The following is a 25,830-nucleotide window of genomic DNA, read 5'->3' on the forward strand; positions in this document are numbered from 1 at the left end:
GAATCCCCCTCACACACCCCCTTCCCAAAGCAGCCCCGCGGCACCGGAGGCCCCGGACTCCCCCCGGGCCCCGCCCTGGGGCGGGGAGGCCGCTCCCCCGCCCCGGCCGTGACTCACACCCGCCTTCCGGGCGAGGCGGCTCAGCCTCAGCCCCCGCCATCTTCACCACAGCGACACCGCCCTCCCGCACGGCGGTTATTCTGACTGCCACCCCCCCCACCTCAGCTCTCGCCGACGCGGCTCAGAGCAGCACGAAAACAGTGAGCAATTCTGTCCGCCCCCCGCTCTGGCTCGCTCCGCAAACTCCCCCAACCCGCCCAGCAGCGCCCACGCCGCCTGGTTCGCTCCTGCCCAGCAAAACCGCCCCATTTCCCCCATCCCACTCCCCGAGCTCCCCCCCAGCGCACTCACGTCTCCGGCCCTGAACGCTGATCCCTCAGAAAGTCTCTGTATCGCTGCAGCTCAGCTCTGCCGAGTGACGCACACCCGCCCCTATTTATGGGGCAACGGACACAGAGTCCCCGCCCACTCCAGAAAAAGTGTCCATCCGCCTCGCAAAGTAGTCCCCAGGAAAAAACCTCTGTTATGGAAAATACTCGCCTTTTTTCCGCTCCAATCTCTCTTCTAGGCAAAAAAGAGATCCCGGAGTCTCAGCAAGGGGGCTCACACCCTTAAAAATCCGTACATTTCTGAGAACGCGGATGGATCTGGAGGTGTCCTCCCTCGAGGCGCTGCGTTAGGGGATCGTAGGGCGACCGGGAAGTCCGTCGGTGATTGGAGGGGCGTGACGCAGGGCGGTCGCTGATTGGCTGACGCGAGCGGCAGTTGGCGAGGGGCGGGGGCGGCCGTTGCAGGGAAAGCTCTGGAAGCTTCGGCGCCGCTCGGCGCTGATTGGTGGGCAGTGAGGTCACGCTGTTGCTAAGGGGGCGCCGCCTGGCGGGGCAGATTTCGGAGGGGGGGCAGGCGGGGGAGTGGGTGAGGGGAGACAGGCCCTGAGGGGACAGGGGTTGGAATTGTGTGGCGCTGTGGCTTTTTAACCCCTGCCTTAACCCCGGCAGTGCTCAAGGAAGAGCCTGGCAAGGACTAGAGCAAAGGTGCCCCCCAAAAAGGAGGGTGACCCTTGGTGCCAGTGATTTGTGACCCCCAGCGCCTCTGACCGACCCCTTCCCTGGGATCGCTGAGAATTCACGGGAAAGCCCAGAACAGTCTGGAGGGCTGGTCCTGCCCCATCGGGCTGAGAGGAAAAGCCAGGAAAAGCAGGGCTGAGTTGGCAAAGCTGGTGAAATACATAATTCAGGAGTTCGGGGAGCGCTGGTGGCTCCCGGTGTGTCACACGAGCGGCCCCAGTCACGCGGCCCAGCTCCTGAACTGCCCTTGGAACTGCCTGGAACTGGGCTGACCGGTTAATTCTCTCATGTGAGGCTGCAAAACAAGCCCCGTGATGAAATGCTGACATTTGTAATTCAAATGCTTGTTTACTCGCCCCCCAGAACAGGAAGCTTTGATCGGTTATGGAGCAACTTCCTTCTGTGAGCTGATTTGGAAATGCGCCCTGGGTTAATTGGGCTTCGTCGTACCTTTCAGTCTGTTTCTTAACTCATTTTATGTCATGTTAAAGCTGGATACACAAAATCCAAGAAGGCTTTTATGTGTTTTCTAGCAGCTTTATCTGCTGCTCCTTCAGTGAAGGCAAATGACCTTGTTCAATCCTCCCCTCACAAAGCATCAGCACTCGTGTGAGTGGCAAGATTCAGCACAGAGATGCTCTATTTCCCCCTAAAAAAACCCTCAAACCTAGACAGAAGTACAAAAACACCAAAAAACCTCACCACCACCACCAAAACCCTTTTGCTTTCTTTTCTCCTCACAGGGTTTCTAGAACTCCCTGGTTTACAGTAAAAAGGAAATAAATCATCCTAACAGTTACTTGCACTGTAGAAACAGGAAGAGGGGAAAAAATGGTAACAGGAACGTTCAGAGACAGCTCCATGGCAATAGCCAACCAAGGAAATATTATTTGGCTACATAAATTCAGAGCAAAAGGCAGAGTTGGGCAATTTCCCATTGGTATGCTTTGTGCTGCCAGCTTTGCTCAGTGTTTCCAGCAGGCTGGTTTTGTTTGGTGGTGCCAGGGGGACTGAATGTTTGCTCCAAGGCTGGCCTGGGCATGCTGTACATCCCAGGCTCAGCTCCAGGGACAGACTCTGCCACGGAGTCTGGAGAGGGAGGCCACGAGGAACTAATATTTACAAATGTGAAATGGCACGTCTGTAAAGCTGGAGATGAACCACAGGCTAATGTAAAGCCTGGGCAGTGTCTGAGCAGATCAGACTTGTATTAAGGATTTCTCTGTGCATGTCTCCCTTTTTAATGTCCTTGTAGGTGGAGAAGAAGAAATTTCTGTCAATTTTTCCTTTCTGTATAAACCAAAAAGCAGAGGAGCCTTCCCTTGTTTGTTTTTTTTTCCCTAAGAATAGCTCAATCCTGGTTGTACAAAGCACATGTATTTAACAAACATTCCACTCTTCCTCCAGTGGCTTCTGGTGAATAAAAATCATGAAGCAGCTGACTCTGAACTGTATATAAATAAATGCAAAGCTGAAAAAACCCAGAAATCTCTATCTTGTGACTGGCCTGGCTGCACAGGTGGCTCCAGCTTTCGCCAGGGCATGGGGCCTGCAGTTGGGAACACGTATTTCCTTCCAAGTGGTTTCAAAAGTAGGTCACTGGGCAGTAGTACAAAGCAACCTACTTTCAGAGGAGAAGAATCTGGGGTCAGGGAAGTGTTTCCAACGAATCTGTACATTCTGGAACACAAGCTGGGGCTGCTTTTTATGTAGGCTAATGTCCTAGCAACGAGGGATCATTTTTCCATGAGCAATGTGGACTGAGGCAATCTGTTCATCTTTAGTTACAAGGTTTAGCTTGGGACAGCCAGTCAGGCCTTCTGACTGTGTGTTGCAAGTCCAGTTACTGTTCTTTGTTCAGACAAAAATAGGGCTACTTGCCACAGGGAAGAAACCAATATATATAAACTATACATATATATATTCCTATCTCATAACATTACTCACACCTACCTCAGATCTCTCTCACTGTTTATAACACAGGGTAATTATATTTACTTATTTACAGTCATGGAGATAAATATATCCTCCCCAAGCCTGTAACACTGCAATGAGACCCAGACTTTGCTGAAGTTCCACCCACGAGACAAACAGACTCGTGGCATGTTACTGCTTGTCCCCGTGCTGACAAGTTCAAGGGTTACAAAAACAGTGAATCATAATTCTAAGTACAGAGAGATTGACTGTAATATGATGAGATTACCAAAAAAAGACAACTCGCTGAGTTTTGTTTTTAAAGCCTTGTGCTAAAAAAAAAAAAACAACCTTCAATAAACAAAGTTTTTTATAAGCTTCCAACTTCAGGAGCTGAAAGCATAAGAAAAACAAATAGATTGGTAGTAAAAGGAGAAAAGTGAGGGATACTCCTCTGTCCCTGTTTGTTTTAAGAATATTTTAACTCTGCAGGACACATGGGACTCAGCTGTAAGATCTGTGCTACCCTGATAAACAGGCTCGGGCACGTCTCTCTCTGCAGGTCTGACTGACCCAGAGGGACATGTGTCACTTCACTCTGCTCTGATGGAAGGAGACCTACAGAGGGCATTTTATAAAGCCACCATTGGGCTAAAATCACAGGCTTGTGTCTGCATGTTGTGCCAGTGAAAGCAACAATTAATAACTAGGTCTATTCTAAAAATTACTTGTCTGCCTGTCTCCAGCCTGCCTCCTGCCCTGAGTGTTTTGGATCGGATCCAAGCTGCAGTGCAGGGAGGGAGCTCTTTGTTCACGTCCTCTCTGCTGCCTCAGAGCCCTTTTATCTTCTGGTTTCTGGGGTAAGGAATTTCAGCAGGATAGCAAAGAAGCACCTTGAAAAACAGACAGACAGACAGACAGAAGTAAGTCCTAAAATGCTGTAAATCATTGTTAATATGTTCAATAGAACCCCTGTGACAGTGAACAAAAACAAACACTGCCAAGGCTGTTCTGACCAGGCTTTATCCACTGGCCCAGGGGTGATACCTCCTGCACTTTGTTTTCAGATCCAGCTTGGGTCCCTTGATGGTGAGGAGAATGTCCAGAATGCTTCCCCCTCCACCAGGAGACTAAAAACCAAGCCCTAACATTTTTCTCCCCTGAACATACCCCATAGTTTTAACAGCCTGTTCTTTTCAGCGTGGTGTCAGCTATACACAACTCCTAGTCCCCTGCTTATTAGATAAAAAACATCACAGTTCCTAATTCCTTTTCACAAACGTGTAGCTGCTTTCAGTGCTGCTTTGGGGATGAAAATGCTCCCACAGACAGAATTTCAATGTGGGCTGTGAGCCAGAGCTGCAGAGCTGAGTCATTGTTATACAAGCAGAGCTGAGATGGCACAGAAAAACCCCTTTGTACTTTTACACTGGAACACGTCAACTGTTGGACTTTGAGTATCACAAGCCACCTACACAGAGAACCAACTGTGATTTACTGGACTTTTCCTCTTGTCTATCCCATCATCTGTCTGGATAATTCTTCCTTCTCCATTTTGCTTCACAAGCATAAGAGCAAATACATTTTTCATCAAGCTATGGGTCCCTACTGAAGTCTGGCAAACATTGCATCAGCTTTGGAATAATGAAATGAAAGCTGTTAACTCTCTGGACACTACAAAGCACCTGCTGCCCAGGTACACTGACAATACAATATGTGATCATTGAAATTTAGGGCTTTCAACTCAGAATAACTGTGAAATATGTCATCATCCAGAGCTCCCCTGTAAAGCTCTTGAACTGATTATTTACGTGAGAGCCAAATTTGAGCTCTGAGAACCCTCTGCAGTAAAATAAGGAACAAGTGAAAAAGGAGGAAGAATTTCTTTACTGTGGTCTTAGGAAACCAAACTGCATTTTGTTCTTCCATTTTTATCCTCCAGTTCTTTATCCTGAAACATCACAGGGGAACAGAATTCAGCTTCTCAAAATTATTTCTACATTCAAAATAAGCTGAATTAATTGTGGAGGGGCACAGAGAGCAACAGATTTGCAGATCATACAAGGACTGCAAACTCAGTAGAGTTTTCTCCCTGGATCTGCTTTTTGAACGTGTACAAGTGCAAGTGGCTCCTGTCTTACAGGGAGAAGGTAATTTCTGTGAACTGATCACTAACAAACTCCTAAAATACATTCTGGATTTCAGTGTAGAGCAGTTGAGTGCTTTTAGGACAGGACAGACCATGTGGGCTGACACCTGTGCCTGCTGCTGGTGTCTGTGCTGAAAGGCAATGAACCCCTGCTGGAACCTGCACAGGCTCAGTTTCAGTGCCTTTCCAGTTTCACCTCAGCGGCTTTTTCCTCCCAAAATATAAGGTGACTAACACGAAATCTAGCGTGGCTAAAGGTCTGGGAGTGGCTCAGATCAGAAGCTGCAGATGAACACGCTGGCATGGGCCAGAATTTGTCACACAGGGTGTATTAAAATGGTTCCATTAGAATGAGTAACCAGTGCAGAGGTTCACAGGAGGGATAACAGGAAATTGCAACTCAGTGCCCTTTCCTATCATGGGAGAAGTGCTGAGCCACAGGATTGTTATGCAAATCGTGGCATGTGCCATCTCAGGACAGCAGCCTGCACCCTGTGCTAGCATGTTTTTAAAGCTCTTTTCCAGACCAGAGAGTGCTGAGAGATGTTTCATTCATCATCGTCCTGTTGCTTTGACATATTCCTGGCTGAGACCTGACCTTCTGCCTCTCCACAGACCGTCAGCTCACTTGTTTACATCTTTCCCCATTCCCCTTCTTGGAAAGGGCAAGACATTAAGTCCTGTTGAATACAAATCCTTGATTAGAAGTCAAACAAAATGAACGTCCAGTCCTCCAACACTGGGCACAAAGTTCATCCTTGGAGTGATTTCCCCCCCCCCCCAACCAAATGTGCCTTGGACACCTCCAAAATTTGGACTTCTCCCTGCATTGAATAGTTTTACTTGAGAAACAGCACTGGCTTTCAGATGTTCAGGAATAGCTTTTTGTGAGATATTTACCACTAGTGGAGCGATGTCACACAGTGATCTTGTGTCTATATGAGGGTTGTGCATAGCAGAGATGTGAAACAACAGCAGCCCCTCAGGTCTGCACAGACCTTCACATCCTTGAGTATGCTCAGAATGAGAGGGAGAACCTCGGGCTCATGCCTGTGGATAACTGGCATGCCTGGCCTAAGCAAGGGTTTGAGGTGGGAGAAGTGAGCCCTCGGGACACAGTCTGGGCCATGAACGTCCTTCCAGCTTTGCTCGCTCACAGTGCCCACCTGCCCCCCAGCCCTGCTGTGCCCCAGTCCCTGGAATCATGGAGTCACAGAATCACTGGAAAAACCTTTAAGATGTCCCCCAGCACTGCCAAGACCACCACTAAACTATGTCCCCAAGGGCCACATCCAGTAGTTTCTTAAGCATTTCAAGGGAGGGTGACTCAACCACTTCCTTGAGCAGCCTGTTCCAGTGCCTGAACACCCTTCCAGTGAATAATTGTTTTCCGAATATCCAACTTAAATCTCCACTGATGCAACTTCAGATCCTTTCCTCCCATCCTTTCTTGTCCCCCCACAGCTCCACTCTCCTTTCAGAGACTTCCAGAGAGCAATTAGGACCCCCCTGAGCCTCCTTTCCTGCAGGCTGAGCCCCCCCAGCTCCCTCAGCCGCTCCTCATCTCGCTTGTGCTGCAGCCCCTTCCCCCCAGCTCCTCTGCCCTTCCCTGGACACGCTCCAGCCCCTCAGTGTCCTTGTTGTCGCCAGGGCCCCAAAACCGAACCCAGGATTGGAGGTGCGGCCTCACCAGCACCGAGTACGGGGTGGGGAGGGGGACGACCATCACTACCGTGGTCTTTCTGGCCACGTTGTTGCCACCACAAGCCAGGACGCCTTTGACCTTGCTGGCCATCTGGGCACACACCGCCCCTGGGCGCCCCAGCCCCGCCCCGCTGTCCCGCCGTGTCCCAGCCCCTTCCGCGCCGCGGCCGCCCCTCCGTTCCCGGCCCCGCTCGCTGTGGCCGCTCCCGGCGCGGGGGCGCCCCCCGGTGGCGGCGGGCGGGGCGGCGCATGGGGCGCTGCCGGCAGAGCGGCGCGGCCGCGGGCGGGACCCGCCGGGCGCGGGGCAGGAACGCGGGGGGCTCCTCGCCCAGGGGGAAGGCCGAGCCCCCCCGCGCCCCCGGCCCCTTCGATCTGGGGGCGCAGAGCGGGCGCTGGGCCGCCTTCCAGAAGCGGCACGGGCTGAGCTGCGAGGAGGCGGCGCGGCTGCTGCTGGACGCGTAGTGAGTAGCGGGGCCGCGGTCCGGCCCCGGCCCGTGGCAGCATCGCTCCCCCGGCCGCTCCCGCACAGCGGGGCGTGGGCTGCGGGAGGTGCCGCGGAGGGCGGCGGGGGGAGCCGGGGTGTGGGGAGGGGGCGCAGGCACCACAGGGAAAGTGGCTTTTTCTGCTGAAGCTTCCCCTTGTCCTACGGCTCTCCCGGCAAAAATGCCCTTGGGGGCACGGCGAGGCTCAGCTTTTGAATCTCCACCCAATTTCCTGTGCTCGCTGTTTGCAGAGCGCTGCACATCATCGCCGCGCTGTAATCAGTCAGTGTCCGTGGGAGGGAAAATCTGAAAGGAAAATGTTTTTCCCATGCGTTTTGTGATTGACCCGGCACGGTGAGTCTGCCCAGCTGCTGTGGAGGCAATTCAGAGAGGGAGAGGCACAGGCTGAGAAATTCCTTAGATCATAAAGTTCCCCCGCAATTACAGTCTGAAATAAATCACGTTTCAAATGTTATGTAAAATCTAGTTATCTCTGCTTTTTCCAGCTTTTAAATGGAGCAATATTAGTGGTGCTGGAGGAGTTGTGGGGAAAATTGTGGGAAATTTCAGTTCTCAGTTCCAAGCAGGTTGTCCTGTGGTAATAACCCTGGTTCTGTAGGGTTGTGCAGGACACAGCTGCAGCCTGGGTGACACTGTGACCTGGACTGTGGTGGGCAGCTCTCTTATACAGAGTGGAGGGTCCTAAAAATGCTATTCTTCTTTCCTTTTCACCATTTTAATTAAACCACAAAAGCAGTTGCTGTGAGGACAAAGTCCATTCCCTACCTCACTCTGACCCATGGTATTAAAGTACGTTTGAGTGGATACATTTCCTGGTGCTCTGCAATTGCTCAAGGCAGACCTAAATAATGTTGTATATAGCCTTACTGCTTTCTTGGCCAAAAAAAGAGAGTATAATCACAAGAGCTCTGTTGTGTCTCTCTCCAGTGAACACAGAGGTTTGGTCAAGCACACAGGAGGCTGTCACTGTGGAGCCGTCCGATTTGAGGTCTGGGCTTCACCAGATCTGCACGTGTTCAACTGCAAGTGAGTTGTTTTGTTCCCTGTTCTCATACATGAATATCAGCTTGTCTGCTTCTGCAGCCTTAGAGCTAAAAGATGAGACAGCTGCAGAACACCCTCTGAGCTGTTTCCATGGGGTTTACCCCAATTATGTCCTGATCCAATCTTGAGATCAGCGCCAGGGATTTCAGGTGCTGCTTCTTTGGGCAGGACTTCAGGTCTCACAGCCATGCTCATGCAGAAAGTGTCAGGAGAGATCTAGTGAGTGCAGAAGCTCAGCCATCTGCTTTGTATTTCCTCTCAGTCAGTGGGCACAGAGCACACTGATCCTTTTTTAACCTGGTCTTCTCAAGTGACAGTACATCTCTGACCATATGCCTCAACCTAAACCACTCTCTGATTTCATCAGTGATCCCCCTTTGCCCGCAAGCACTTTGCTCACGGGTGAACTTCTGAACTTTGCTTTCTTGTTTGCAAAGCAATTAATGTTGGCAAAATTGGCCAGGCATGGTCTGAAAGATTTTTCAGGGCTAGAGTGTGTCCTTAAGAGTTGTGTATGTGAAGAATATGTTTGGTGTAGGAAGATACCTTATAGGGGTACCTGTGTAGGGTCAGTCTGTTCCATGGGTGTGCTCAGCCAAACACTTCTGACACCACAAGTCCACTTTCACCACTTTACCTCTGTGAAGCCATCCAGGAGCCATTCTAACTGTCAGTGGAATTTCTGTTGTCAAGAGGTCCCTGCTAGATCTGAGTGCTGCACTACAACTTGTCCACTGCTTCTAGAAAGGTCTGCTTTTTCTTTTACAGTTGCAGCATTTGCACAAAGAAACAGAACAGACACTTCATTGTGCCAGCGTCGCGTTTCAAGCTGCTGCAGGTAGAGTAAAGCACAGTAAGAGCATGGCCATGAGCTTGAGCAGTCTAATCCAGTGTTAGCCTGGATCCAAGCAACACCCAGTTTTCTATCCTAAGTTTGTGTGTGGCTGGCTGGGGGAAATGGCTGAATTTTGTACTGTCTGGTGTGGGTGTGTTAGTGCTTCTTATTTAGTGAGGTGATGGTGGAGCTCTTGCAGTTCTGAGGCTTGACTGTTATGGACACGTTTACATACAGAGCACAGGGGCTCAGAAAAGGAGCATGAATGCAGAACTCTGTGTCTCAGGAGAGGAAGGTGGTATTTTAAATTTTCCATTTCTTACCTATAGGCCCAAAGTAATTTATCCATGTATTTATATAGAAAACCTATTTACATAGAAAACTGCTTCTCATTTGCTCAGGGTGCTGATAATTTGACAACATACACCTTCAACACACACCGTGCCCAGCACACGTTCTGCAAGACCTGTGGTGTCCAGAGCTTTTATACTCCTCGTTCCAACCCAGATGGTTACGGTAGGTACAAAGAGGAAGCTGTGGTAACCAAACCTATCCACCAAGCAACCCTTGAGTAAAGGCTCCACTGGATGCCAGCAGGACAGCAGGCAGCAGCATGTGCCTTAAGAGTTTGTCCCTGAAGTGTTCAACATCTGGAACTGCAGCCTGAACCTGTAGCTCCTCCGTAAGAAACAGTCTTACCTATGATGTGTGGGCTTGTGCCTGGGACAGGATTCTCAGCCAGGCTCCTCAGGCTTGCAGCAGTAGCACTGATATTCCCTGGGATGCCCCATCCAGGAGTGGTGCAGGCATCTCCCTCACTTTCTGAGGAGCAGGTTTCTCTGTGCTCTTTCTCCAGGAATAGCTCCCCATTGCCTGGATGATGGCACCGTGCAGACCGTTATCACAGAGGATATCAATGGCAAGGAGTGGGAGAAAGCAGTGAAGGAGCATAAGACCATCAGAGACATGTCAAAGCCCTGACACAGCCTTCCAGCGACTGAACTTGGAGCACTGCTGTGGAACTGCAGTCTGGGATTTCCTGGGTGATGGATGGTGAAATCAGTCTCTACATTACTGTAATCTGTCATCTGTTTCTTAAATAAATCTTTCTATGCTGATTGTCTCATTCCTTTGTGACTTTCAGTGTTTTATTCTTTAAACCACTCCAGGGTTGCTGGTTTGGCACTTTTCCCTTAGCTGTGCTAAAGTTTAAGTCACCATACAAAGGACCTAGTTACAGTCTGGGTGTCTTGCACCTCATTCCTACGTCCTGCTGAGACTCTTGTGAGTTGATCTTGAGCCCCATGTTCTGAAGCAAGAAGAAATGCTCGTGTTTCATGAGAGACACTGAGGAGGTGGAGCCTGCAACACAATATGTATGAAAGAAGCAGCAGCAGCAGCAGCAAAGATCAGTGCAATTAGAGAAATTCGTATTATTTCTGATGTTTTATTCAAAAGCTTTGGCTTTTTAAAGTTCTGACTGAATAAGGAAGGTCTTTGTAGATCTGGTATCTGGGGAGATAGCGTGTTCTTTGAAAAGTTCCTCCTGATACCTGGATTTTACAAAAGCACCAAGAGACAGTTGCCAAGCAGTCCTTGCAGCTGTATCTTCTTGGGGAAATAGTTTGTGCCATATCTTCTCCAGTGCAGAATACTCCTGCACTCAACTCCTAATTAAGTTAATCCAAATTTCTCACCCTAGTTAAGCTCCTACAGTGAGAAACCAGAGCAGCTGTTAAACCCTGTTCATCTCAAGGTATCAGGCAACAAGACATTCAGAGGGAAGTTCCCACTCCTGGTTTCTGTAGCCTGCAAAATGCTGCACAAAGAGCATCCCATCCTCTCCAGCCCATAGTGCAGGAGTCTCCTTTAGTCCTGGGCCTGGCATGGTCCTTTTTTTTTTGGTCATTCTTCTCTCCTGGAGTTGTGAGCCACGTCCTGCTACAGCAGGCGCAGAGAATTGACCACCATGTACCGTGAGAAGAGCACGTAGAGGTGACGGAACCAGAGCAGTTGGCTGCGATGGCACCGCATGGCCCTCTAGGAGGAAAAAGAGGGGAGAGAGCATTACAGGAACCTTCCAGGCCTCATGTGAGGGCAGTTTCCTAGGCCTCCTTTTATAGGGCAGTTTCCTAGGCCTGCCAATTTAAAGGACAGCCTGTTTTCAGTGAGCAGGGGGACGCTGCCTAATCCATGGGGCCTCTCTGCTCCCGTGTTGCTGGTGTTGGGCTGCCTGCTGTGCAGAGGGTCCTGTTCAAAGGACATCATCAGCTGCAGATTGGTGCTGAGACAGTATATTTATCACTTATAACTCCTCCTCCCCACGTGATCTCATGCCTGAGTGTTCACATGCTGGGGGAGCAGGAACCTGATAGGTGAGTATCTGGGAACATCCCTGCATTTGCTTCCGACCACGCACTGCCAGCTGAAACCGAATATTTATAGTGCATCAGCCCAGAAAGGTCAGGTTTCAGAAACAAAAAACACATGGGAATAACGAACACCACCTCTATCTGAGCAGTTTCCATGTGTAACTCTCCAGTTCAGCAGCCTCAAAAGCAGGCAAGTTCTGCAATTTGTGAATTAACAGCACTGTTTTCTGGGCAAACATTTTCATGCTACGGAAGGGGAGCTAATCAGATTCTGATACAGGGAAGTGTGGACTAAATGTGTGAGATCTCATGCAGCAAAATAAAAAATGCATAGTAAAGAAGGGAACTCTTTGGACCATAAGTTCACAGGCTGTTTCCATCTTTAGTTAGAGCTGTGATGCAGGGATGCTGCTCCTGGTATGGAGTCATGCCAGTCTTTGACAGGCCACTCATATATTCAGAATAATATGTTGGATCCAGTCTCCTCTGAAATGCATCCTGGACACTGTAAAACTCAGTGCTCTGAGCTGCAAACCCACTCAGCCGTGTCCTGTCACACAGCACATGAGGTAAGCTGCCTTGTCCATTCATGTTTTACAAGTCCCTGCAGACATTCCTCAGTGACATTTATAACCCACTTAGGAAATTCCCCGTGAATGTGACACTCCTGACCAAAGTCTTCACAATGACGATGAGCCATTCAAGCAGGTGAAGCAGGTGCCACATATCTCACCTTGGCTTGCTCAGTCTCCTCCTCTGTGAGGATGAACAGGGCATCCCTGGGCAGGAGGCAGGAGATGGGCACATCCAGGAAGGAAATGTACTTCCTCAAGAGATTTACTGACTCGAGCACGAGCACACGGCACCCTGCACAGACAAAGAGGGGAATTATTTCAAAACAGTGTTGTAAGGTGTCCTTCTCTACAGGCTCAGCAGGTCTTTGCTGGCTCCCCTATGTTGCTGGACTTAGGATCCTGGTGCAAAAGGGGAGCAACTTTTCCTGATGCTTCTACCAGGATCTCTTTGTGCCCAGTGCATGTTTATGACCATTTGTACCAGTCCTTATTCAGTATATGACTATTTGTAGTTTACAGTCTGTTGAAAGCAAAACTAGGTTTGACTACCCCAAACTATTCCTACATAATGATGATTCTCTGAATGCTGGCACTCTATCACATAATGGACATTTAAAACAGCAGTCTGTTCAGCTACCAAAATGAAATTTCACCTTTCTAATCCAATTCTTAGCTACAGAATAAATATTTACATGTCTCAGGAATGGTAGTATCAAATATTAACTCAGGCAGGCAGTTACACTTTAACAGAGTTCCAGAATACATTGCTCAGATGTTTGTGATGAAGCAGAGGAAGGTAAGATGTATAAAGATTGTGCTGGTCTGGAAGCTTTTTTTTTTGTGTGTGTTTTAAAGATCCTCTTGAACTCGAAAGTTAATTGCTAATTTTTTTACTATGGCTAAATTGTCTTCACTGATGAGCTCAGAGCTACTGATGGTGCCTTTTAGAGCCTGTAGCTCTCAAAGGAGCTGCTTTGGGATTTCCCGGGGCTTGGAAGCTGCTGTGATTATGCTCCACACTTCACACATTGCATTAAAGTCTGACAGAAGAGGCCAAAGTAACAGTTTACACAGGTGGCCAGAGACACAATTCAATTCACAACTGGATTTTCTTCAGAGTGCCCTGAAACAGTGAGATTACACAAAGGAGACACAGGACAAAGCTGAGCTGCTGCAGAGGCTCCTGAAGCACCATTTCAGTGTGGGAAGTCTGTGCTCAAGTCTAATAACTGCTTAAGCTGGTGGTGCTCAAATGCCTTTCAGCCCTACAATGTCAGCAGGACTTGTGTTCCCCTAAGGGAAAAGATTCCCCAGGATGGGAGCAGGAACAAAGATCTTTTCCCTACTTTGGACATTTGGTAGATGCCTCAGTTTAGCCTCTACCAAGCCTGAGATAGGAAGGGAAAACTTGTTGCTCTACAATTTCCTGGAGACACAGGGGAAACTCCCACAAGCCTTCAGGTTTGAGTCTGGCACTCGATGCCCCACCAGCACCAGCCAGGGGGCTGTGACACACTGAACCCAGGGACAAACAGCACACATGGGACCATCCTCACAAATCCCCTCATAAGTGATTTGTTCCAGCCTTTTTCCAGTGATTCTGACTCATTTCACTGCAAAGAAAGGGCTTGCTTTTATTCCAGTCAAAGCCTGCAAGGGCAGGACATGGCAGCCCCCACGGACTCTCTCCAGCACATCTCTGGGATCTTTCAATTCCTTTCTTTCTTTTCTCTCCTTCAAGAGTAGGATGTACAACTTGTTCCAACTTTTCAATAGCCTTTTCCACTCTCCAAAGCAAAACTGGTAACTCCTTATTTCAGCATCTCAGAGGGCTCCAGGGCCATGCTCCCCTTCCACCAATCCTGGGACATGACTCCCCAGCAGGACGGACACAGCACTCACAGGAGCTCTTTTCTCCCGCTGAGGGCAGCGATGGGCAGGGTTAGAGACCTCAAGGGAAATCACTGGCATTTCTATCCAGATAAAAGCTGACAGGAGTCTGTGCTGTGCCAGGACCCGGAGGAAAAGCCCTCCTGAACTGCGGGCGTTGCTCAGGGAGCCGCCGGGAGATGGCGGTGTCCGCCGGCCGCGGGACGGGACCCGCAGCGCTGCCCGGCCCGGCCGGCTCAGACCCCTCCTGGCACCCTCTGCCTCCAACACCCTGCTATCTTAGCCGTGCCAGTGCCGTGTCCCCAGCCCCGTCCTCCCGCAGCCTCAGCCCCCCGCCCCGCAAGGTCACGGCGCTCCTGCGAGCAGCAGCTGTGCGATGCCATCTGCGAGCAGCGCCGGCTCTGCCAAGCTCCCCGCGGAGTCCCCTCTGGACGTGCGGGAATGCAGGAGCTGTGGGACCAGCACGGGTGGCTTGTGCCACTTCCTGACCGCGAGCCTGAGCCCCCGGCCCGCTCCCGGCCCACCTGGACAAGTGACAAGCAGAGCAGTTGCTGTTTGGCTGCCATCGGTCTCAGCTGCTACTGCAAAGGATGCTCTGCAGGGACAAGTGCTGCACTTGTTCACAAACTGAAGTGCCCTGACGGTTCTTCTACTCCCACTACAGAATTTCTTGTTTCCAATCTTGGAAGGAAACTGGTGATGTGCCACGAGTGGGGGAACCCCTCTTCCCCCTTCTCTGCAGAGACCCCCTGGGCTGCTGTCATGGGTAGTTTGAGAGAAAAGAATTAATGCTGCACTGTGGCAGAGGAAAGGAATAGAAATGGATCCTCTTGCTCTTGTCCCCGGCATTCCCACTGGCCGCCTGTTTGCTTTTCAGACAAGGGAGGACACGGCTTGAGCAAACACGGGGCAATGGATCTTTCCTTTCCTGGATGGTTGTTAATGGACTCTGGCAATGCCATGTGAACTCCTACTTGCAGTGGTGGGAAGAGAGGTCTGACACAGGGTTACCCACCACCAGCCTCTGAAGCCTGGACTGCTCTGTTAGCAAAACATGCTCTCCCTTTCCTTATTTTTTTTCCACTAAGAAATATTAATTCATGCAGCAATTACACCCCAAAGCTCAGCAATAGGGGATGAAAACCACTACAAATGATTTCAGTATGGCTCAGTCTGACCTGCTGTGCCCTCCTCGGTCAGATCAGGCAAAGTGGTGGCATTCAGCATCCCAAAAAAAAAAAGGGCACTCTAAGAGCCTTCTGTGTCAGTGATATCACAAGGATCTCCATGTGCTGACAGCAAAGCCTGTTCTGCATGGGAATGTGAGATGAAATGAAGCAGGGAAGGAATGTACAGTCCAGGGAGAGATGAAAAAGGGTTCAGAGAAACAGGCTGCGCCCTGCCAAGCAGGGTGAGAGCAGTGCTGCCATTGAGGAGTCCACTCCTGTGACACCAGCAGGTGAAGCTTTTCAGAGCCTGCTGTGACCTGGGCAGGATGGGATTAGCAGTGTAATACAACCTCTCTAGGTTGGCAGAAAGGGCAGGATCAATATAGCTCCTGGATTAGGCCAAGAATAGAAGTGTGGGAAGCCTGCAGCCTGCTCGGCTTGGCTTTCTACCTCCAAAGCACTGAGGCAGCAGGTCTGCCGAGAAGGAGGAGCTCCTGGGCAGCTCTGTGTGCGCTGCAGGCCTGCCCTGCTCCTGAGGGGTGGAAGCACAGCAGTTCTTTTGGAAGAGCACTGGGTATAGCTGGAAGGGGCCAGTGGCAGGGGTGGAAGCATATCCAGCAGCTGTCTTGGCTTCCTGAGACAAGCCCAAGTCCTTGTGCCCAGGCTGGAGAACATGATTACAGATTATAAAAAGCCTGTTGTGTTTATGCTGGCTAAAGGCATTAGAAAGCAAAGCAGGATATTTAGGGTGCTCATTTGCATATCACTGAGGCAATGCAAGGCTTAGCTGGCTCTTGCATTTGCAGCGAGATTTTCTGTGGATTCCCTGATCACATGGGCTTACACAGGTTCACCCACACACAGTTCCCTCTTACCAACAGCAGAGCAGCAAATTTCCATGCATGGCCTGAACATGCCTTTCAGCTCTCTCCAGACAGCCTCAATCCCAGCATCACTCTTGTTTCATTAAGCCCCTCTGATGCACAGCCCTGCACGCCTGCCAGATCAAATTATAAATACTGGGAATTTCAATGAGACTGGGACTATATTTGGAAAGGCTTAGCGTAAGCAGCAGCATGGGAGCTCCCCGTTCCTTTGGTGTTTGTAGGTCATGTCAGATGTGATGTAATCAGAGCAGCAAGGCTTTCACACAGCTCCAGGAGTCTCTTGATGCTGCTGGAGAAATGGAAACGTTCTCTATACATGGGTTCTGTTTCAAACCTGAAAGAATTTGAGGCTCAGCCCATACTGAGGACCACAGTGAATCTAACAGACCTGCATGAACAGCACATGGAAGTGGCTCAGTGGAGATGGGGCCTGACAGCCAGCAGTGACATCAGCCGCTGCAGATCCTTGTCCTTTGTACTGCACACAGAGCTCTGCTGCATCCCAAAGCTGAACAAAGAAAAGGTCCCAGGAAAGAAGCTGGCATTGTACTCCTCTTTCATAAATTGGGGAACTGAAGAGACTGGAGTCAGAACTCAGCTAAAGGGCATTCTGCCATCTTGGCTCACACTCTCTCATTAGGTCTGCAACTTCCTGCTAGCAGAGAATTAAAACTGATTTGCTGTGACTCATTCAAATCCTACAATGATTTGGGAATTAGCATTAAAGGAACACAACCCAGATGGCTGTTGAGGGAACAGGAGGTTGACTGGGTGGGCCTGGTTGAGCCCCCTTCCCATGCTCTGTCCAAAGAGCTGACTGACAGCTTTGTGCCTAAACTGGTTCCTCACATTTGTCCCCGAGTCAGGCACTGTTTGCTGGAGGTAAGGGCTGCAGCTCTGCTCTGGGACAGCAGCTAGAAAAGGGGTCAGGAGCAACCTGCTTCTGTAATTTGTTTCTTTCCTTTCCCTGCTAGTACAGAGGGTTTTTCTCAGGGATTCTTGCTCATCTGTAGAGGAAAGAAGACATTACAATAACTTGCTGTGCCACTGCAGATTTCAGGTTCTTTTCCTGAGCACATTTTGTTGGAAGCTTAACTTGGTACATGCAAACATTCTTGGCTAAGCTGGTCGTGGTTTCTGAGGCCTTTGTCACAGAAAAGAAAAAAGGCTTGTAAGTAAGACATGACCAAAAACTCTGTGACTTAGCTGAGAGACCTGGAAATAACACTCATATTCACCTAAGACAGCAAAAGGCACAGGCCAGACATTGAATCACAGCACAGTGTCAGGAGACACAGACAGGAGAACCCCTACGGGAAGAAAAGTGCTTGTAGAGAAGCCTGAGTGGGTAAAAATTGCAGGGAGATAAAAGGGCAAGGAAGAGTTGAGCTGTGGGGTTCATTTGCATTGCAGGGGTGAGTTGGGCAGCTGGAACCCTGGACAGAACATTGATGTAAACAACTGCCCAGTGCTGCAAAGGCAAGGATGTGAGGTGACCTACCTTCAGGTAACTTCCCCTCTGAATGCAGGTACCTGTGAGAGAAGAGATACATGTGGGTGAGCACTCAGGGAGTTATCCAAACCCTGATTTTACAGCTATAAACTCTGTACGCTAAACCAACCCTTTTCTCTTCACACACACACACATTTACAATGGCCAATCTTATGAGAAACTGCAGGAGCTGACACTGGATGCACACCACAGGCAGGGATAAGCCTCACTGCCCACACTGTTCTGCCATTACTTTCCTCATCCTGCCTGCTGGGACACATCACAAATAAGCTCTATAAATCCAATTCACTCTCAAACTTCTCAAGTTGCACTAAGGGAAACTGCAAGAGGCTGCCAAAGGCTATTCACCTCTGGAAGCACCGGCTGTTTAAAGCCCAGGGTCTGCTGGCCAGGGACATTTCCTCAGCAGCTCCTCTTTGGGGACCAGCTTCTTGTTTCCTAACCCACACTGGCACTGGGACATCTGAGAAGCTGCTCTGGCTTTTTGCTCACTAAGACTTTGATCCCTTCATGACTTTGTCCTGGATAGTCTCTGTAGCAAAAGTGCTTCCCTTGGAAACAGGATGAGGGGACCAGTGTGGGAGATGAGAACAGTGAAGGCACTTCCATCAAGAAGTGTAAGCAAAGGATCCTGGTATGGTGAAAGCATCAGGGGGTATTGGCTTCGATTCCTTGTTAACCCTCTTGTTTCTCCTGCTCTGGCCTGTGGCTCATGGCTTTGGAGCAATTGTGCTGACATTCCCATCTGCACCACCCCGGATTTGGCCCATGGCAGGGCTGGGAGGCAGCAGGTCTCCAGCAGATGGCACTCAGGGCTGTCCCAGGCGTGCTCTTCCACGAGGAAAAAAAATTCCAAACAACGGAACATTTGCCAAAAGGAGAAAGGAAATACAAAAAAAAAAAAAAAAAAAGTTATTTAACCCTGTGTAATATGTAAAGAGATTGTTATCACCTTACAGCGGTGTATTAAACGAAGGACAATGTGCCAGTTCATGTGTAAATCAACCAGGATCAAACATGCATTATATGTAAACTGCTGTGTTTCTCCAGTCACTTTCAAACTAGGATTATCTCTGGCTATTGGTTAAGTTCAAGGAAAAGGATTAACTCCACAGGCATAGACAAAATAGGAAGCACGGAGTAATGAATATCCAACACAATTCAAAGCAAAAGTCAAGCCAGAAATGCAGGTCATGGCAGAACTCAAACAGCAGTCAGAAAACAAATGCCTTACACAGATTCTCCTGCCAGTGGTCTCCTCTGCTCCAGAGCCAAAGCTCTGCAAGCAATACCATTTCCTACTAAACAATGGCCTTGGAATACTGACTTGGCCACCTTCTACCCCACCGCTCAAGTCTTACTGCTCTGACAAAGATTGTTAAATGTTGCCTTGTAAACGTTACCAGCAATTTTCTGTGGCCAGTGGGGGCGAGGAAGGTTTAAGTGTCTCCATTAATATCTGCTCTGCTCTTCTGCCAGAGGTTTCTTCCCCCACAAGTAGAATGCGGCCACCCAAAGAAGTGATTCAGCACTTGGTACAGCAAGCGGGGTGGGAACTTTATAGAACAAGCTTGGAGAGATAAAGCAGTGAGTGGTTGTGAAATTTGGCAAACTATCTGAAGGCCCAGTGTCTGTTCTGGGTGTGCTGCTCTGCCATGGAGGCACCTTCAAAGCACTTACTGAGCTGCTCCCAGAGGGAACTAATAATAACCATTCCTGCCACCAGAAACAGGAGCCAGAGATGCAGCTCATATGGAAACGTTTCAGCAGGAGCAGGCAGAGTCTTCAGCAGGGAAGGGAAAGCTGCATTCACCAGCAAATTGAGGAGTTTGTGCTGTATAAGGGTTCAAGAAGACACAAACTGTATTTTGGTTACTGAAAGGCCCTCAAAGCTGCTGCCAGCAGACCTGTCACTCATCTGGAAGAACAGGCATGAAGAAACTGCTTCTCTGCTCATCCTTTTTGTCCTGATCCAAACGCTTCAGGATTCAGCAAGGCTCAGTGCAGAGCTCTGGGAATGGGCTCCACCCAGCTCTGTGTGCACAGGAATTGCAGCCTTGCTCATTTGTATTTCTCAGGCAAGAGATACTCTGTGGTTACAGAGAGAGAGAGAAACACAAAACTCTACCTCCTGCACACGTTCACAAAACGAGCCAATCCTCTCCCAAATCCATCTTCTCGCTCCCATCTCCACCCTGCTGGAGTATCTCCAGGGGACACTTCCAAGTAGGGGAGAGGTTGCAGCTCTCAGCCGTTGCCATTTTGGGAATGTTGTTTTACAGATTGGACTTGCTGTGGTTTGGGCAAAATGAAAGAGTTTGGCATAAAATCCCAAGAAGTCAAACACAAACACGCTCTTTTTCAGGAGCTTTTTCCATGTGGGTGTTTTTTTCCCCCCCCCCAGAGACACTTTTAACAATTCTTTTTAAACATGAAGTGACCTAAGGTGGCTTGTTCCCACCCACCCACCCACCCACCCACCAAGTGCCAGAGGCTGGTGATTACAGGGCACCTCTCACTGCACTCTCTCTGTTGTGCCTGTGGTAGGTTCAGATCCTCATGGGAGACCCTCTGCAGTGAAGAATTTCAAAAGGCCATGAGACATCTGAAGGCTCCAACCATTTCTGCACTGCAAAACTCGGCCCCAACTCCTCCCTCAAGGACCAGCTGCTCTGAAGGCTGTTGCTGTCTGCAGCCATCAGCTGCATCTCAGCAGAAACACTGCAATGGCCCAACAGCCCTGACCCTGCAAACTCAGGACTGAGCTCCTCCCAAATTCCCTGCCTTTATTCAGTCATCCTCAAGGAAAGATGTGAGCAAAGCGAGTGGATCAGCTCCTGTGCGGCACCAATCGGTGAAACCTCCCTTTGATGGGAAGAAAGAAGTCAAGATAGAGCAGAAAACTTGGTCTTGGGGAACACAGAGCTCCTCTGGGCAACACAGAACTCTGGGGCTGTTCCCCTGGTGGGTGTGTTATGGTTTTGGCCATGTTCTATTTGATGAGAAGTTGTTCACTGAATTCAATGACTTCACTCTCCAAACACTCTCCTGTGCCAAAGGCAAAACCCTTCACTGAACTGACTGTGCTGGCTGCTGTGGAGCACTGGGGAAATACAGTTCTGGAGAGCATGGAAAGAATGGATGTCTTAAAGCTGTGCTGGGGCTCCATCTAGAATCCCAGCCTCTAATCTGCCTGATTAATCTGATGGAACAGATGTGAAGGAGGAAGAACAGCCAGTCTCCTCGGAGTCACAGAGACATGAGAAGGATATACTTGCCAGATGCTGAATGTTTGCTATCTGGAATGCCTCCTCCCTCCCTAACTGGACTTTCTGGCTCTATTTCCATGCACCCTGAACCACACCATGTAGCAACGTGCAGTTTGTAAAACACTGCCCAAGGTCTCTGCGCTCACGTGTACCAGTGGCAAAAGATGGTTCTGCCAGTGGCAATTCCAGCTGACAGAGCTGTTCCCTGGCTCTGTGCTTTGGGCCCTGCAGTGCCTGGGAGAAGAATGTGCAGTGTCACTGCTCCACTCACTGCCTAATGATGCTGGAAGGACATCCCCTGAGGCTGTTTCTTTGGAATAAAAAAACTACTTTGGGGGGAATCCCTTCAATGCTGGTGCCCTGTGCTCAATTTTAATCCTAATGGCTCTCAACAGTGTCAGGGAAGGGGGCTGGAATGATCGAACTTGGAGTAAATGAAGGAATGAGACAAAATCTAGGATAACATTCCCAGCCTATGGGATATTACCAGGCATAGGGCAGAATGCTCTGAGGGAAGTCTCTAAGGATGAACAGCAGAGGACAATTCTGTCTCGACCTTATGGGGGCAGTCTGGGTGCAACCACAGCCACCACTCCTGAGATCCCCAGGGGACATTTAAGATCAACAGAATGCTGAGATGCAGCTGCTGAAAGGAGAGAGAGATCAGGGTCCCACTCCAGCCCCACAGAGTAAGAAGGCATCAAACAAAATGGTAAATGGGATGTCATTCACTATTATCAAGCTAAGCACCCAAAAAACAGCTTCTTCCCTGCTCAACACATCCTTTCAGACCTGGCCTTGGAAACTCCACACAAGCAGAACTCTGCTTTGTTGGGACGTGATGCAGTTGGTGGCTTTTGAGAACGGTACCCACCGAGTCTGTGGGACTGCCTGGACAGTTCATTGTTTCAACATACGGATTAAAAACTGGCATTTAACCAACCCTCCTCTTTCAGGGAACCTCAGTGCAGCCCTTCTGCACAATGCCCATGGCATTCAACAGCCAGGCTGTGAACATGTCAGTGCAACGAGGCATCGGTGGCACTCAGGCTGCATCATAATCAGCTGCAGAGTGATAAAGAACTAAGCTCCCAAATATTACCTCTGCACAGCCTCTTTTACAACCTACCACTGAGCTGGTGAATGTTAAAAAACATCCTGCAGGACTGAGAGGTGTTTTTCCAAATGGAATTGACGAGAATAGGCTCAGCTAATGATTCCTTGATGTAGCTTTTTATATGGCATCATTGATAGAAGTTTTATGGATGCAGTTGCTATAACAACATAATGCACAGTAGTTAAATATAGCAGCTCCTATTTTCCACTCAGTTTGCTCTGCCCTAAGCAGACAAGACTATTTTTTTTTTTCTGTTCTAGCTGGGATGAAATGGATTTGATAGCTCACTGAAGAAAACAAGTGGTACAGTCCTTCCTCCTCCCAAAGATGATTCCTCTCCATCCTAAGCAGACAAGCAAACAACAAACCCAACAGCCCCCCATTTGCCAGGCTGCTGGGTAAGAGGGGTTGTTTAAAATCAAAATGCACAGTGACTCATGCAAAACTAAACCCCCTTGGTATTACATGTGATCTCAGTGCAAACACTGTCATTTCAAAGCGCAGGAAAGGAGAGGTTCTCCAATATTCCTGTCACATAATATTTACCAAGGTTATTACCACAGTGCCTAGAGACTGGCCAGACACTGAGGGAGCAGTAAAGTGACTTGGATGTCACTCAAACCCTGCTCTTCCTTCTGGATGAGTGTAAAGGATCCAGCCTCTCTTGGCCACAGGGAGAGCTTCTGTTTTGGGGAAAAAGAAAGAATGATGTTGCCAAATCAAGGTGGAAAAGAAAGCAGCAGAGCTACAGAGGATTGCTTCCAATTCCCCCTGCTTTGCTACTGTGGGTTTCTCTTGGGTTTGGGCTGGGTCTTTCTTTCTGTTTGGAAGCCACAACTGAAATACTCTCAGGGGAGACTGAAATCAAATAGCAATTTGTGTTCCTCTCCCATCCTGTTTTTTCTTATTTTTCCCTCGCAGAAGAACAAATCCACCCTCGAACCTTGGCATTTCCCAGCTCCTCCCAGATCTCAAGGCTAGGCAGGCACACACAGCACTGGACTCCTGCAAGCTGTCAGGATGGAGGATGCTGCAAGGGAAAGGGCTCATTTCTTCTGAATAGTTCCTGCTCCTTTGAACATAACCTCTGCTCCAGACACTGGGAAGAATATTTATGCCTTTAGCAGACAATACTGAGCATCTGCTCAGCTATGACCACTGCCTGAACTGTTTTATTGCTTGAAGCTGTTCAATAACTTGCACCTCCTGAAGCGAGGAGCTGTGGGAGGGGTCACACAGCCTGTTCTACCCCTGCTCTTGCAGAAATAATCCCATGGATGGTGGGCACGAGTCTATCTCCCAGAGACTGGGAGAATCCAAAAGAGCCAAGGATCACTGCACCGGCCCTCTGCTTCACCCTTTCCACTCAGAGCCACAGTGGAGGCAGAACCTTGCACACCTTGTTTAGAGATGGTTAATGAACACACTGCACTCGATACCTGGAGGGGAGAGTTCATTTGCCTTGTTCTTGCCATGCAGCACTGGGGCCCTCGGGGCTCTGCAGAGCTCTGCTGGCACAGGGGGACGGGAGAAGGCTCAGCTTGTGCTCCCAGCACTGGCCAACATGTGAGACCTCATCAGGGCACAGAGTCAGGAGTGATACAGTCACGCTCTACTTCCTCCATAACACAAACTGAAAAATAATGAGGGCAAACAAGCCACTAAAAATAAACTTAACCTTTCAGTGGCCACAGCACCGCTCCTGCCACATGCAGATGACAGGGCTACCATGGTTATTTCTGCTGATTCAGGACTGGAAGAGAGACAAGACACAAAGCAGCCCTTAGTTAATGAGAAGTGCTCGTGCTCTGGTGTCCCTGTCAGCACGGATCTCAGCAGCCCAGGACTGCTGCAGCAGGACTAATGCAAAGGGCTGAGTTCAAGGGGCTTGCAGACAATAAATATTTCCAGTAACGTGCTCTGAGATGAGAAGGGGGTTAAATCCCCACCACACCCACAGGAAACCTAAAGCACAAAGGTTGGAAAGTAATTTCTGCACAACCACAAAGTAAAGGACAAGATCAAAATCAAGAGTTTTCCGTAACTTTCTCCTACATAACTCGGCTGCCAGCTTGTTTTCCCATGATCTCTTCAGGATGTAGGGGGTCACACAAACAACAACCCGCCCTCCATTCCTATTTGCAGATTGTACAGCAATCGACTGAGCAAACAGAGGCCCAGGCAGCTGGGAGCTCTTCAGTCCCTCTGTGCCAATGGTGTGAGCATCAGCCTCTGCTCCTGGGTCATCAACCTCTGCTCCTCACTCACTCCTCAATTAGCTGTGCCAGAAAGCATCTCCCCACTCAGGCCAAACAAACACAGTTTGCTTGAACTCCACCCCCTCTCCTTCTTCCAGGCTGTTTCAGAAGTTGCTGGGAACAGCCACGATCCCCTCTAATGCTGAATTCCAGCATCAAAGACTTTCAGCATCTTCCCAGAGGAGCTCAGTAGGTCCCAGTACAGGTTCTGTGGCACTGCAGCTTTTTCTAGGCAAGTGAGAAAGGCAAATCACTCTGATGTTGTCAGCAAGGAGAGCCAGAAGAGTTATTTGAATGGCACAGATGATTTAGAAAACAAATGGGTGCTATAAATATAAGCTATACTTGTAAAGAGTTCTTCTCATGCCTGGGAAAGGCATGAGAAGCTCTGGAGACCTCTCTAGGACACAGTGAGGTCTGAATGAGCAGAAGGTTAAAGTAAAATACAGGAGCTGTCTTGCCAGCAAAATATGGGTGATTTTAATACAGAGACTTCTGTCTAGTGACCTTCCCACAGCACAGGGACAGAGGGTGGCATCATGTAAGGAATAAAATGGTGAAGGAACTAATTGACTCTTCCTAAGAGTGGTAAACAGGGACAGCTCCAGTGAAAGAGCAACATCCCTGAGTCAGAGAGGTAAATTCAGGGACCTGGACAGGATGGCCAAATCCCTTGGAACAGAACTTTCCAAAACCCAACTACCACCAGCTCAGACACCAGCTATTCACACGCCCTCCTCAAAGCAGAAGTGCAAAGTGACCTGTGGCATATTTTAGTGGGATCAAGGACAGGAAGAGCAAAGAGAGCTCAGTGAGAAGGAACCTGGCAAAGTACCAGCTGATGGAATACTAAGAGATGCTTTGGTTATTTACAGAGCTGTGGCAGTTTCTCCAAACAGCCTGTGCCCCACAGCCTGGCACTCAGTCACAGCAGTGAGGTCAGCGCTGGTTTTGGTTCTGCTCACACACAAGCAGCTCCCAGGTGAGGCTGCAGTGAGAGCACACTGTACCTGACAGCAGAGTAAAGAGAGATGTGGTTTGCGTGGCCACTCACTCCTCCCGCATCAAAGGTCACCACCTGCAATAAACCACAGAACAGGAACCATTCAGGAGGAGGAGGAGACTGCAGTTCCCAGCTCTGACATCTAACACGGCACTGCCCCGGCCCATTGTAACTAATGAGTTGTTTTTGTGTTGCACAAAGAGGCCTTGTGTGTGAACTCATCATGCCACAGAAATACAACTAAACAAACAAGCCACTCTGGAACTGGATGACTACACAGTCTAACAGCTTGAACAACAGAAAGATGACAAAGATCGTGTTCCCACTGGCAGGATGCACTTGTTACTTATTACCAGGCCAAAAGGTCACTTTCAAAATGATCTGTTGCAAACATGTTCCTGACCCGAGAGGTCCAGCTCTATGAATCACTCTCTCCTGGATCTGAGAACATCCTAGAATGACAGGGTGAAACCACAGTTTGCTGTGCTGTGGATCCGGACA

General features: G+C 49.3%; 3 protein-coding genes across 6 annotated transcripts in view; 1 reads left to right on the top strand and 2 right to left on the bottom strand.

Annotated features, from left to right (window-relative positions):
* The window catches only part of UBC (ubiquitin C), a 14,073-nt gene extending 5,553 nt beyond the window's left edge, over positions 1-8,520 (bottom strand). For 2 of the 4 annotated variants that reach the window (XM_027891489.1, XM_027891485.1), the window contains exon 1: positions 412-545. The gene's annotated coding sequence lies outside the window, so the exon portion shown is untranslated. Of the gene's footprint in view, positions 1-378; positions 383-411; positions 546-600; positions 774-8,515 lie in introns of those variants that run through there. The other 2 variants (XM_027891487.1, XM_027891486.1) reach the window with 2 other exon arrangements.
* Positions 7,144-10,402, top strand: CENPV (centromere protein V). The gene is made up of 5 exons (XM_027891455.1): positions 7,144-7,355; positions 8,325-8,423; positions 9,210-9,279; positions 9,678-9,792; positions 10,133-10,402. Exons 1-5 carry the CDS (start codon positions 7,144-7,146, stop codon positions 10,255-10,257), a joined length of 621 nt encoding a protein of 206 aa, XP_027747256.1. The 3' UTR covers positions 10,258-10,402.
* Positions 10,403-10,706: 304 nt separating this feature from the next.
* Positions 10,707-25,830, bottom strand: part of PIGL (phosphatidylinositol glycan anchor biosynthesis class L) — a 54,686-nt gene continuing 39,562 nt past the window's right edge. Inside the window, exons 4-7 of the mRNA XM_027891456.1 lie at positions 25,337-25,404; positions 17,671-17,702; positions 12,382-12,515; positions 10,707-11,316 (exon numbers count right to left, since the gene is read on the bottom strand). Coding sequence (XP_027747257.1) covers positions 11,218-11,316; positions 12,382-12,515; positions 17,671-17,702; positions 25,337-25,404 — 333 coding nt within the window. The 3' untranslated portion in view covers positions 10,707-11,217. The remainder of the gene's footprint in view (positions 11,317-12,381; positions 12,516-17,670; positions 17,703-25,336; positions 25,405-25,830) is intronic.

This window comes from Empidonax traillii, unplaced genomic scaffold (genome assembly GCF_003031625.1).
Source record: "Empidonax traillii isolate 1590-97213 ecotype Southwest subspecies unplaced genomic scaffold, ASM303162v1 scaffold322:size1131127, whole genome shotgun sequence".
Classification (NCBI taxonomy): domain Eukaryota; kingdom Metazoa; phylum Chordata; class Aves; order Passeriformes; family Tyrannidae; genus Empidonax; species Empidonax traillii.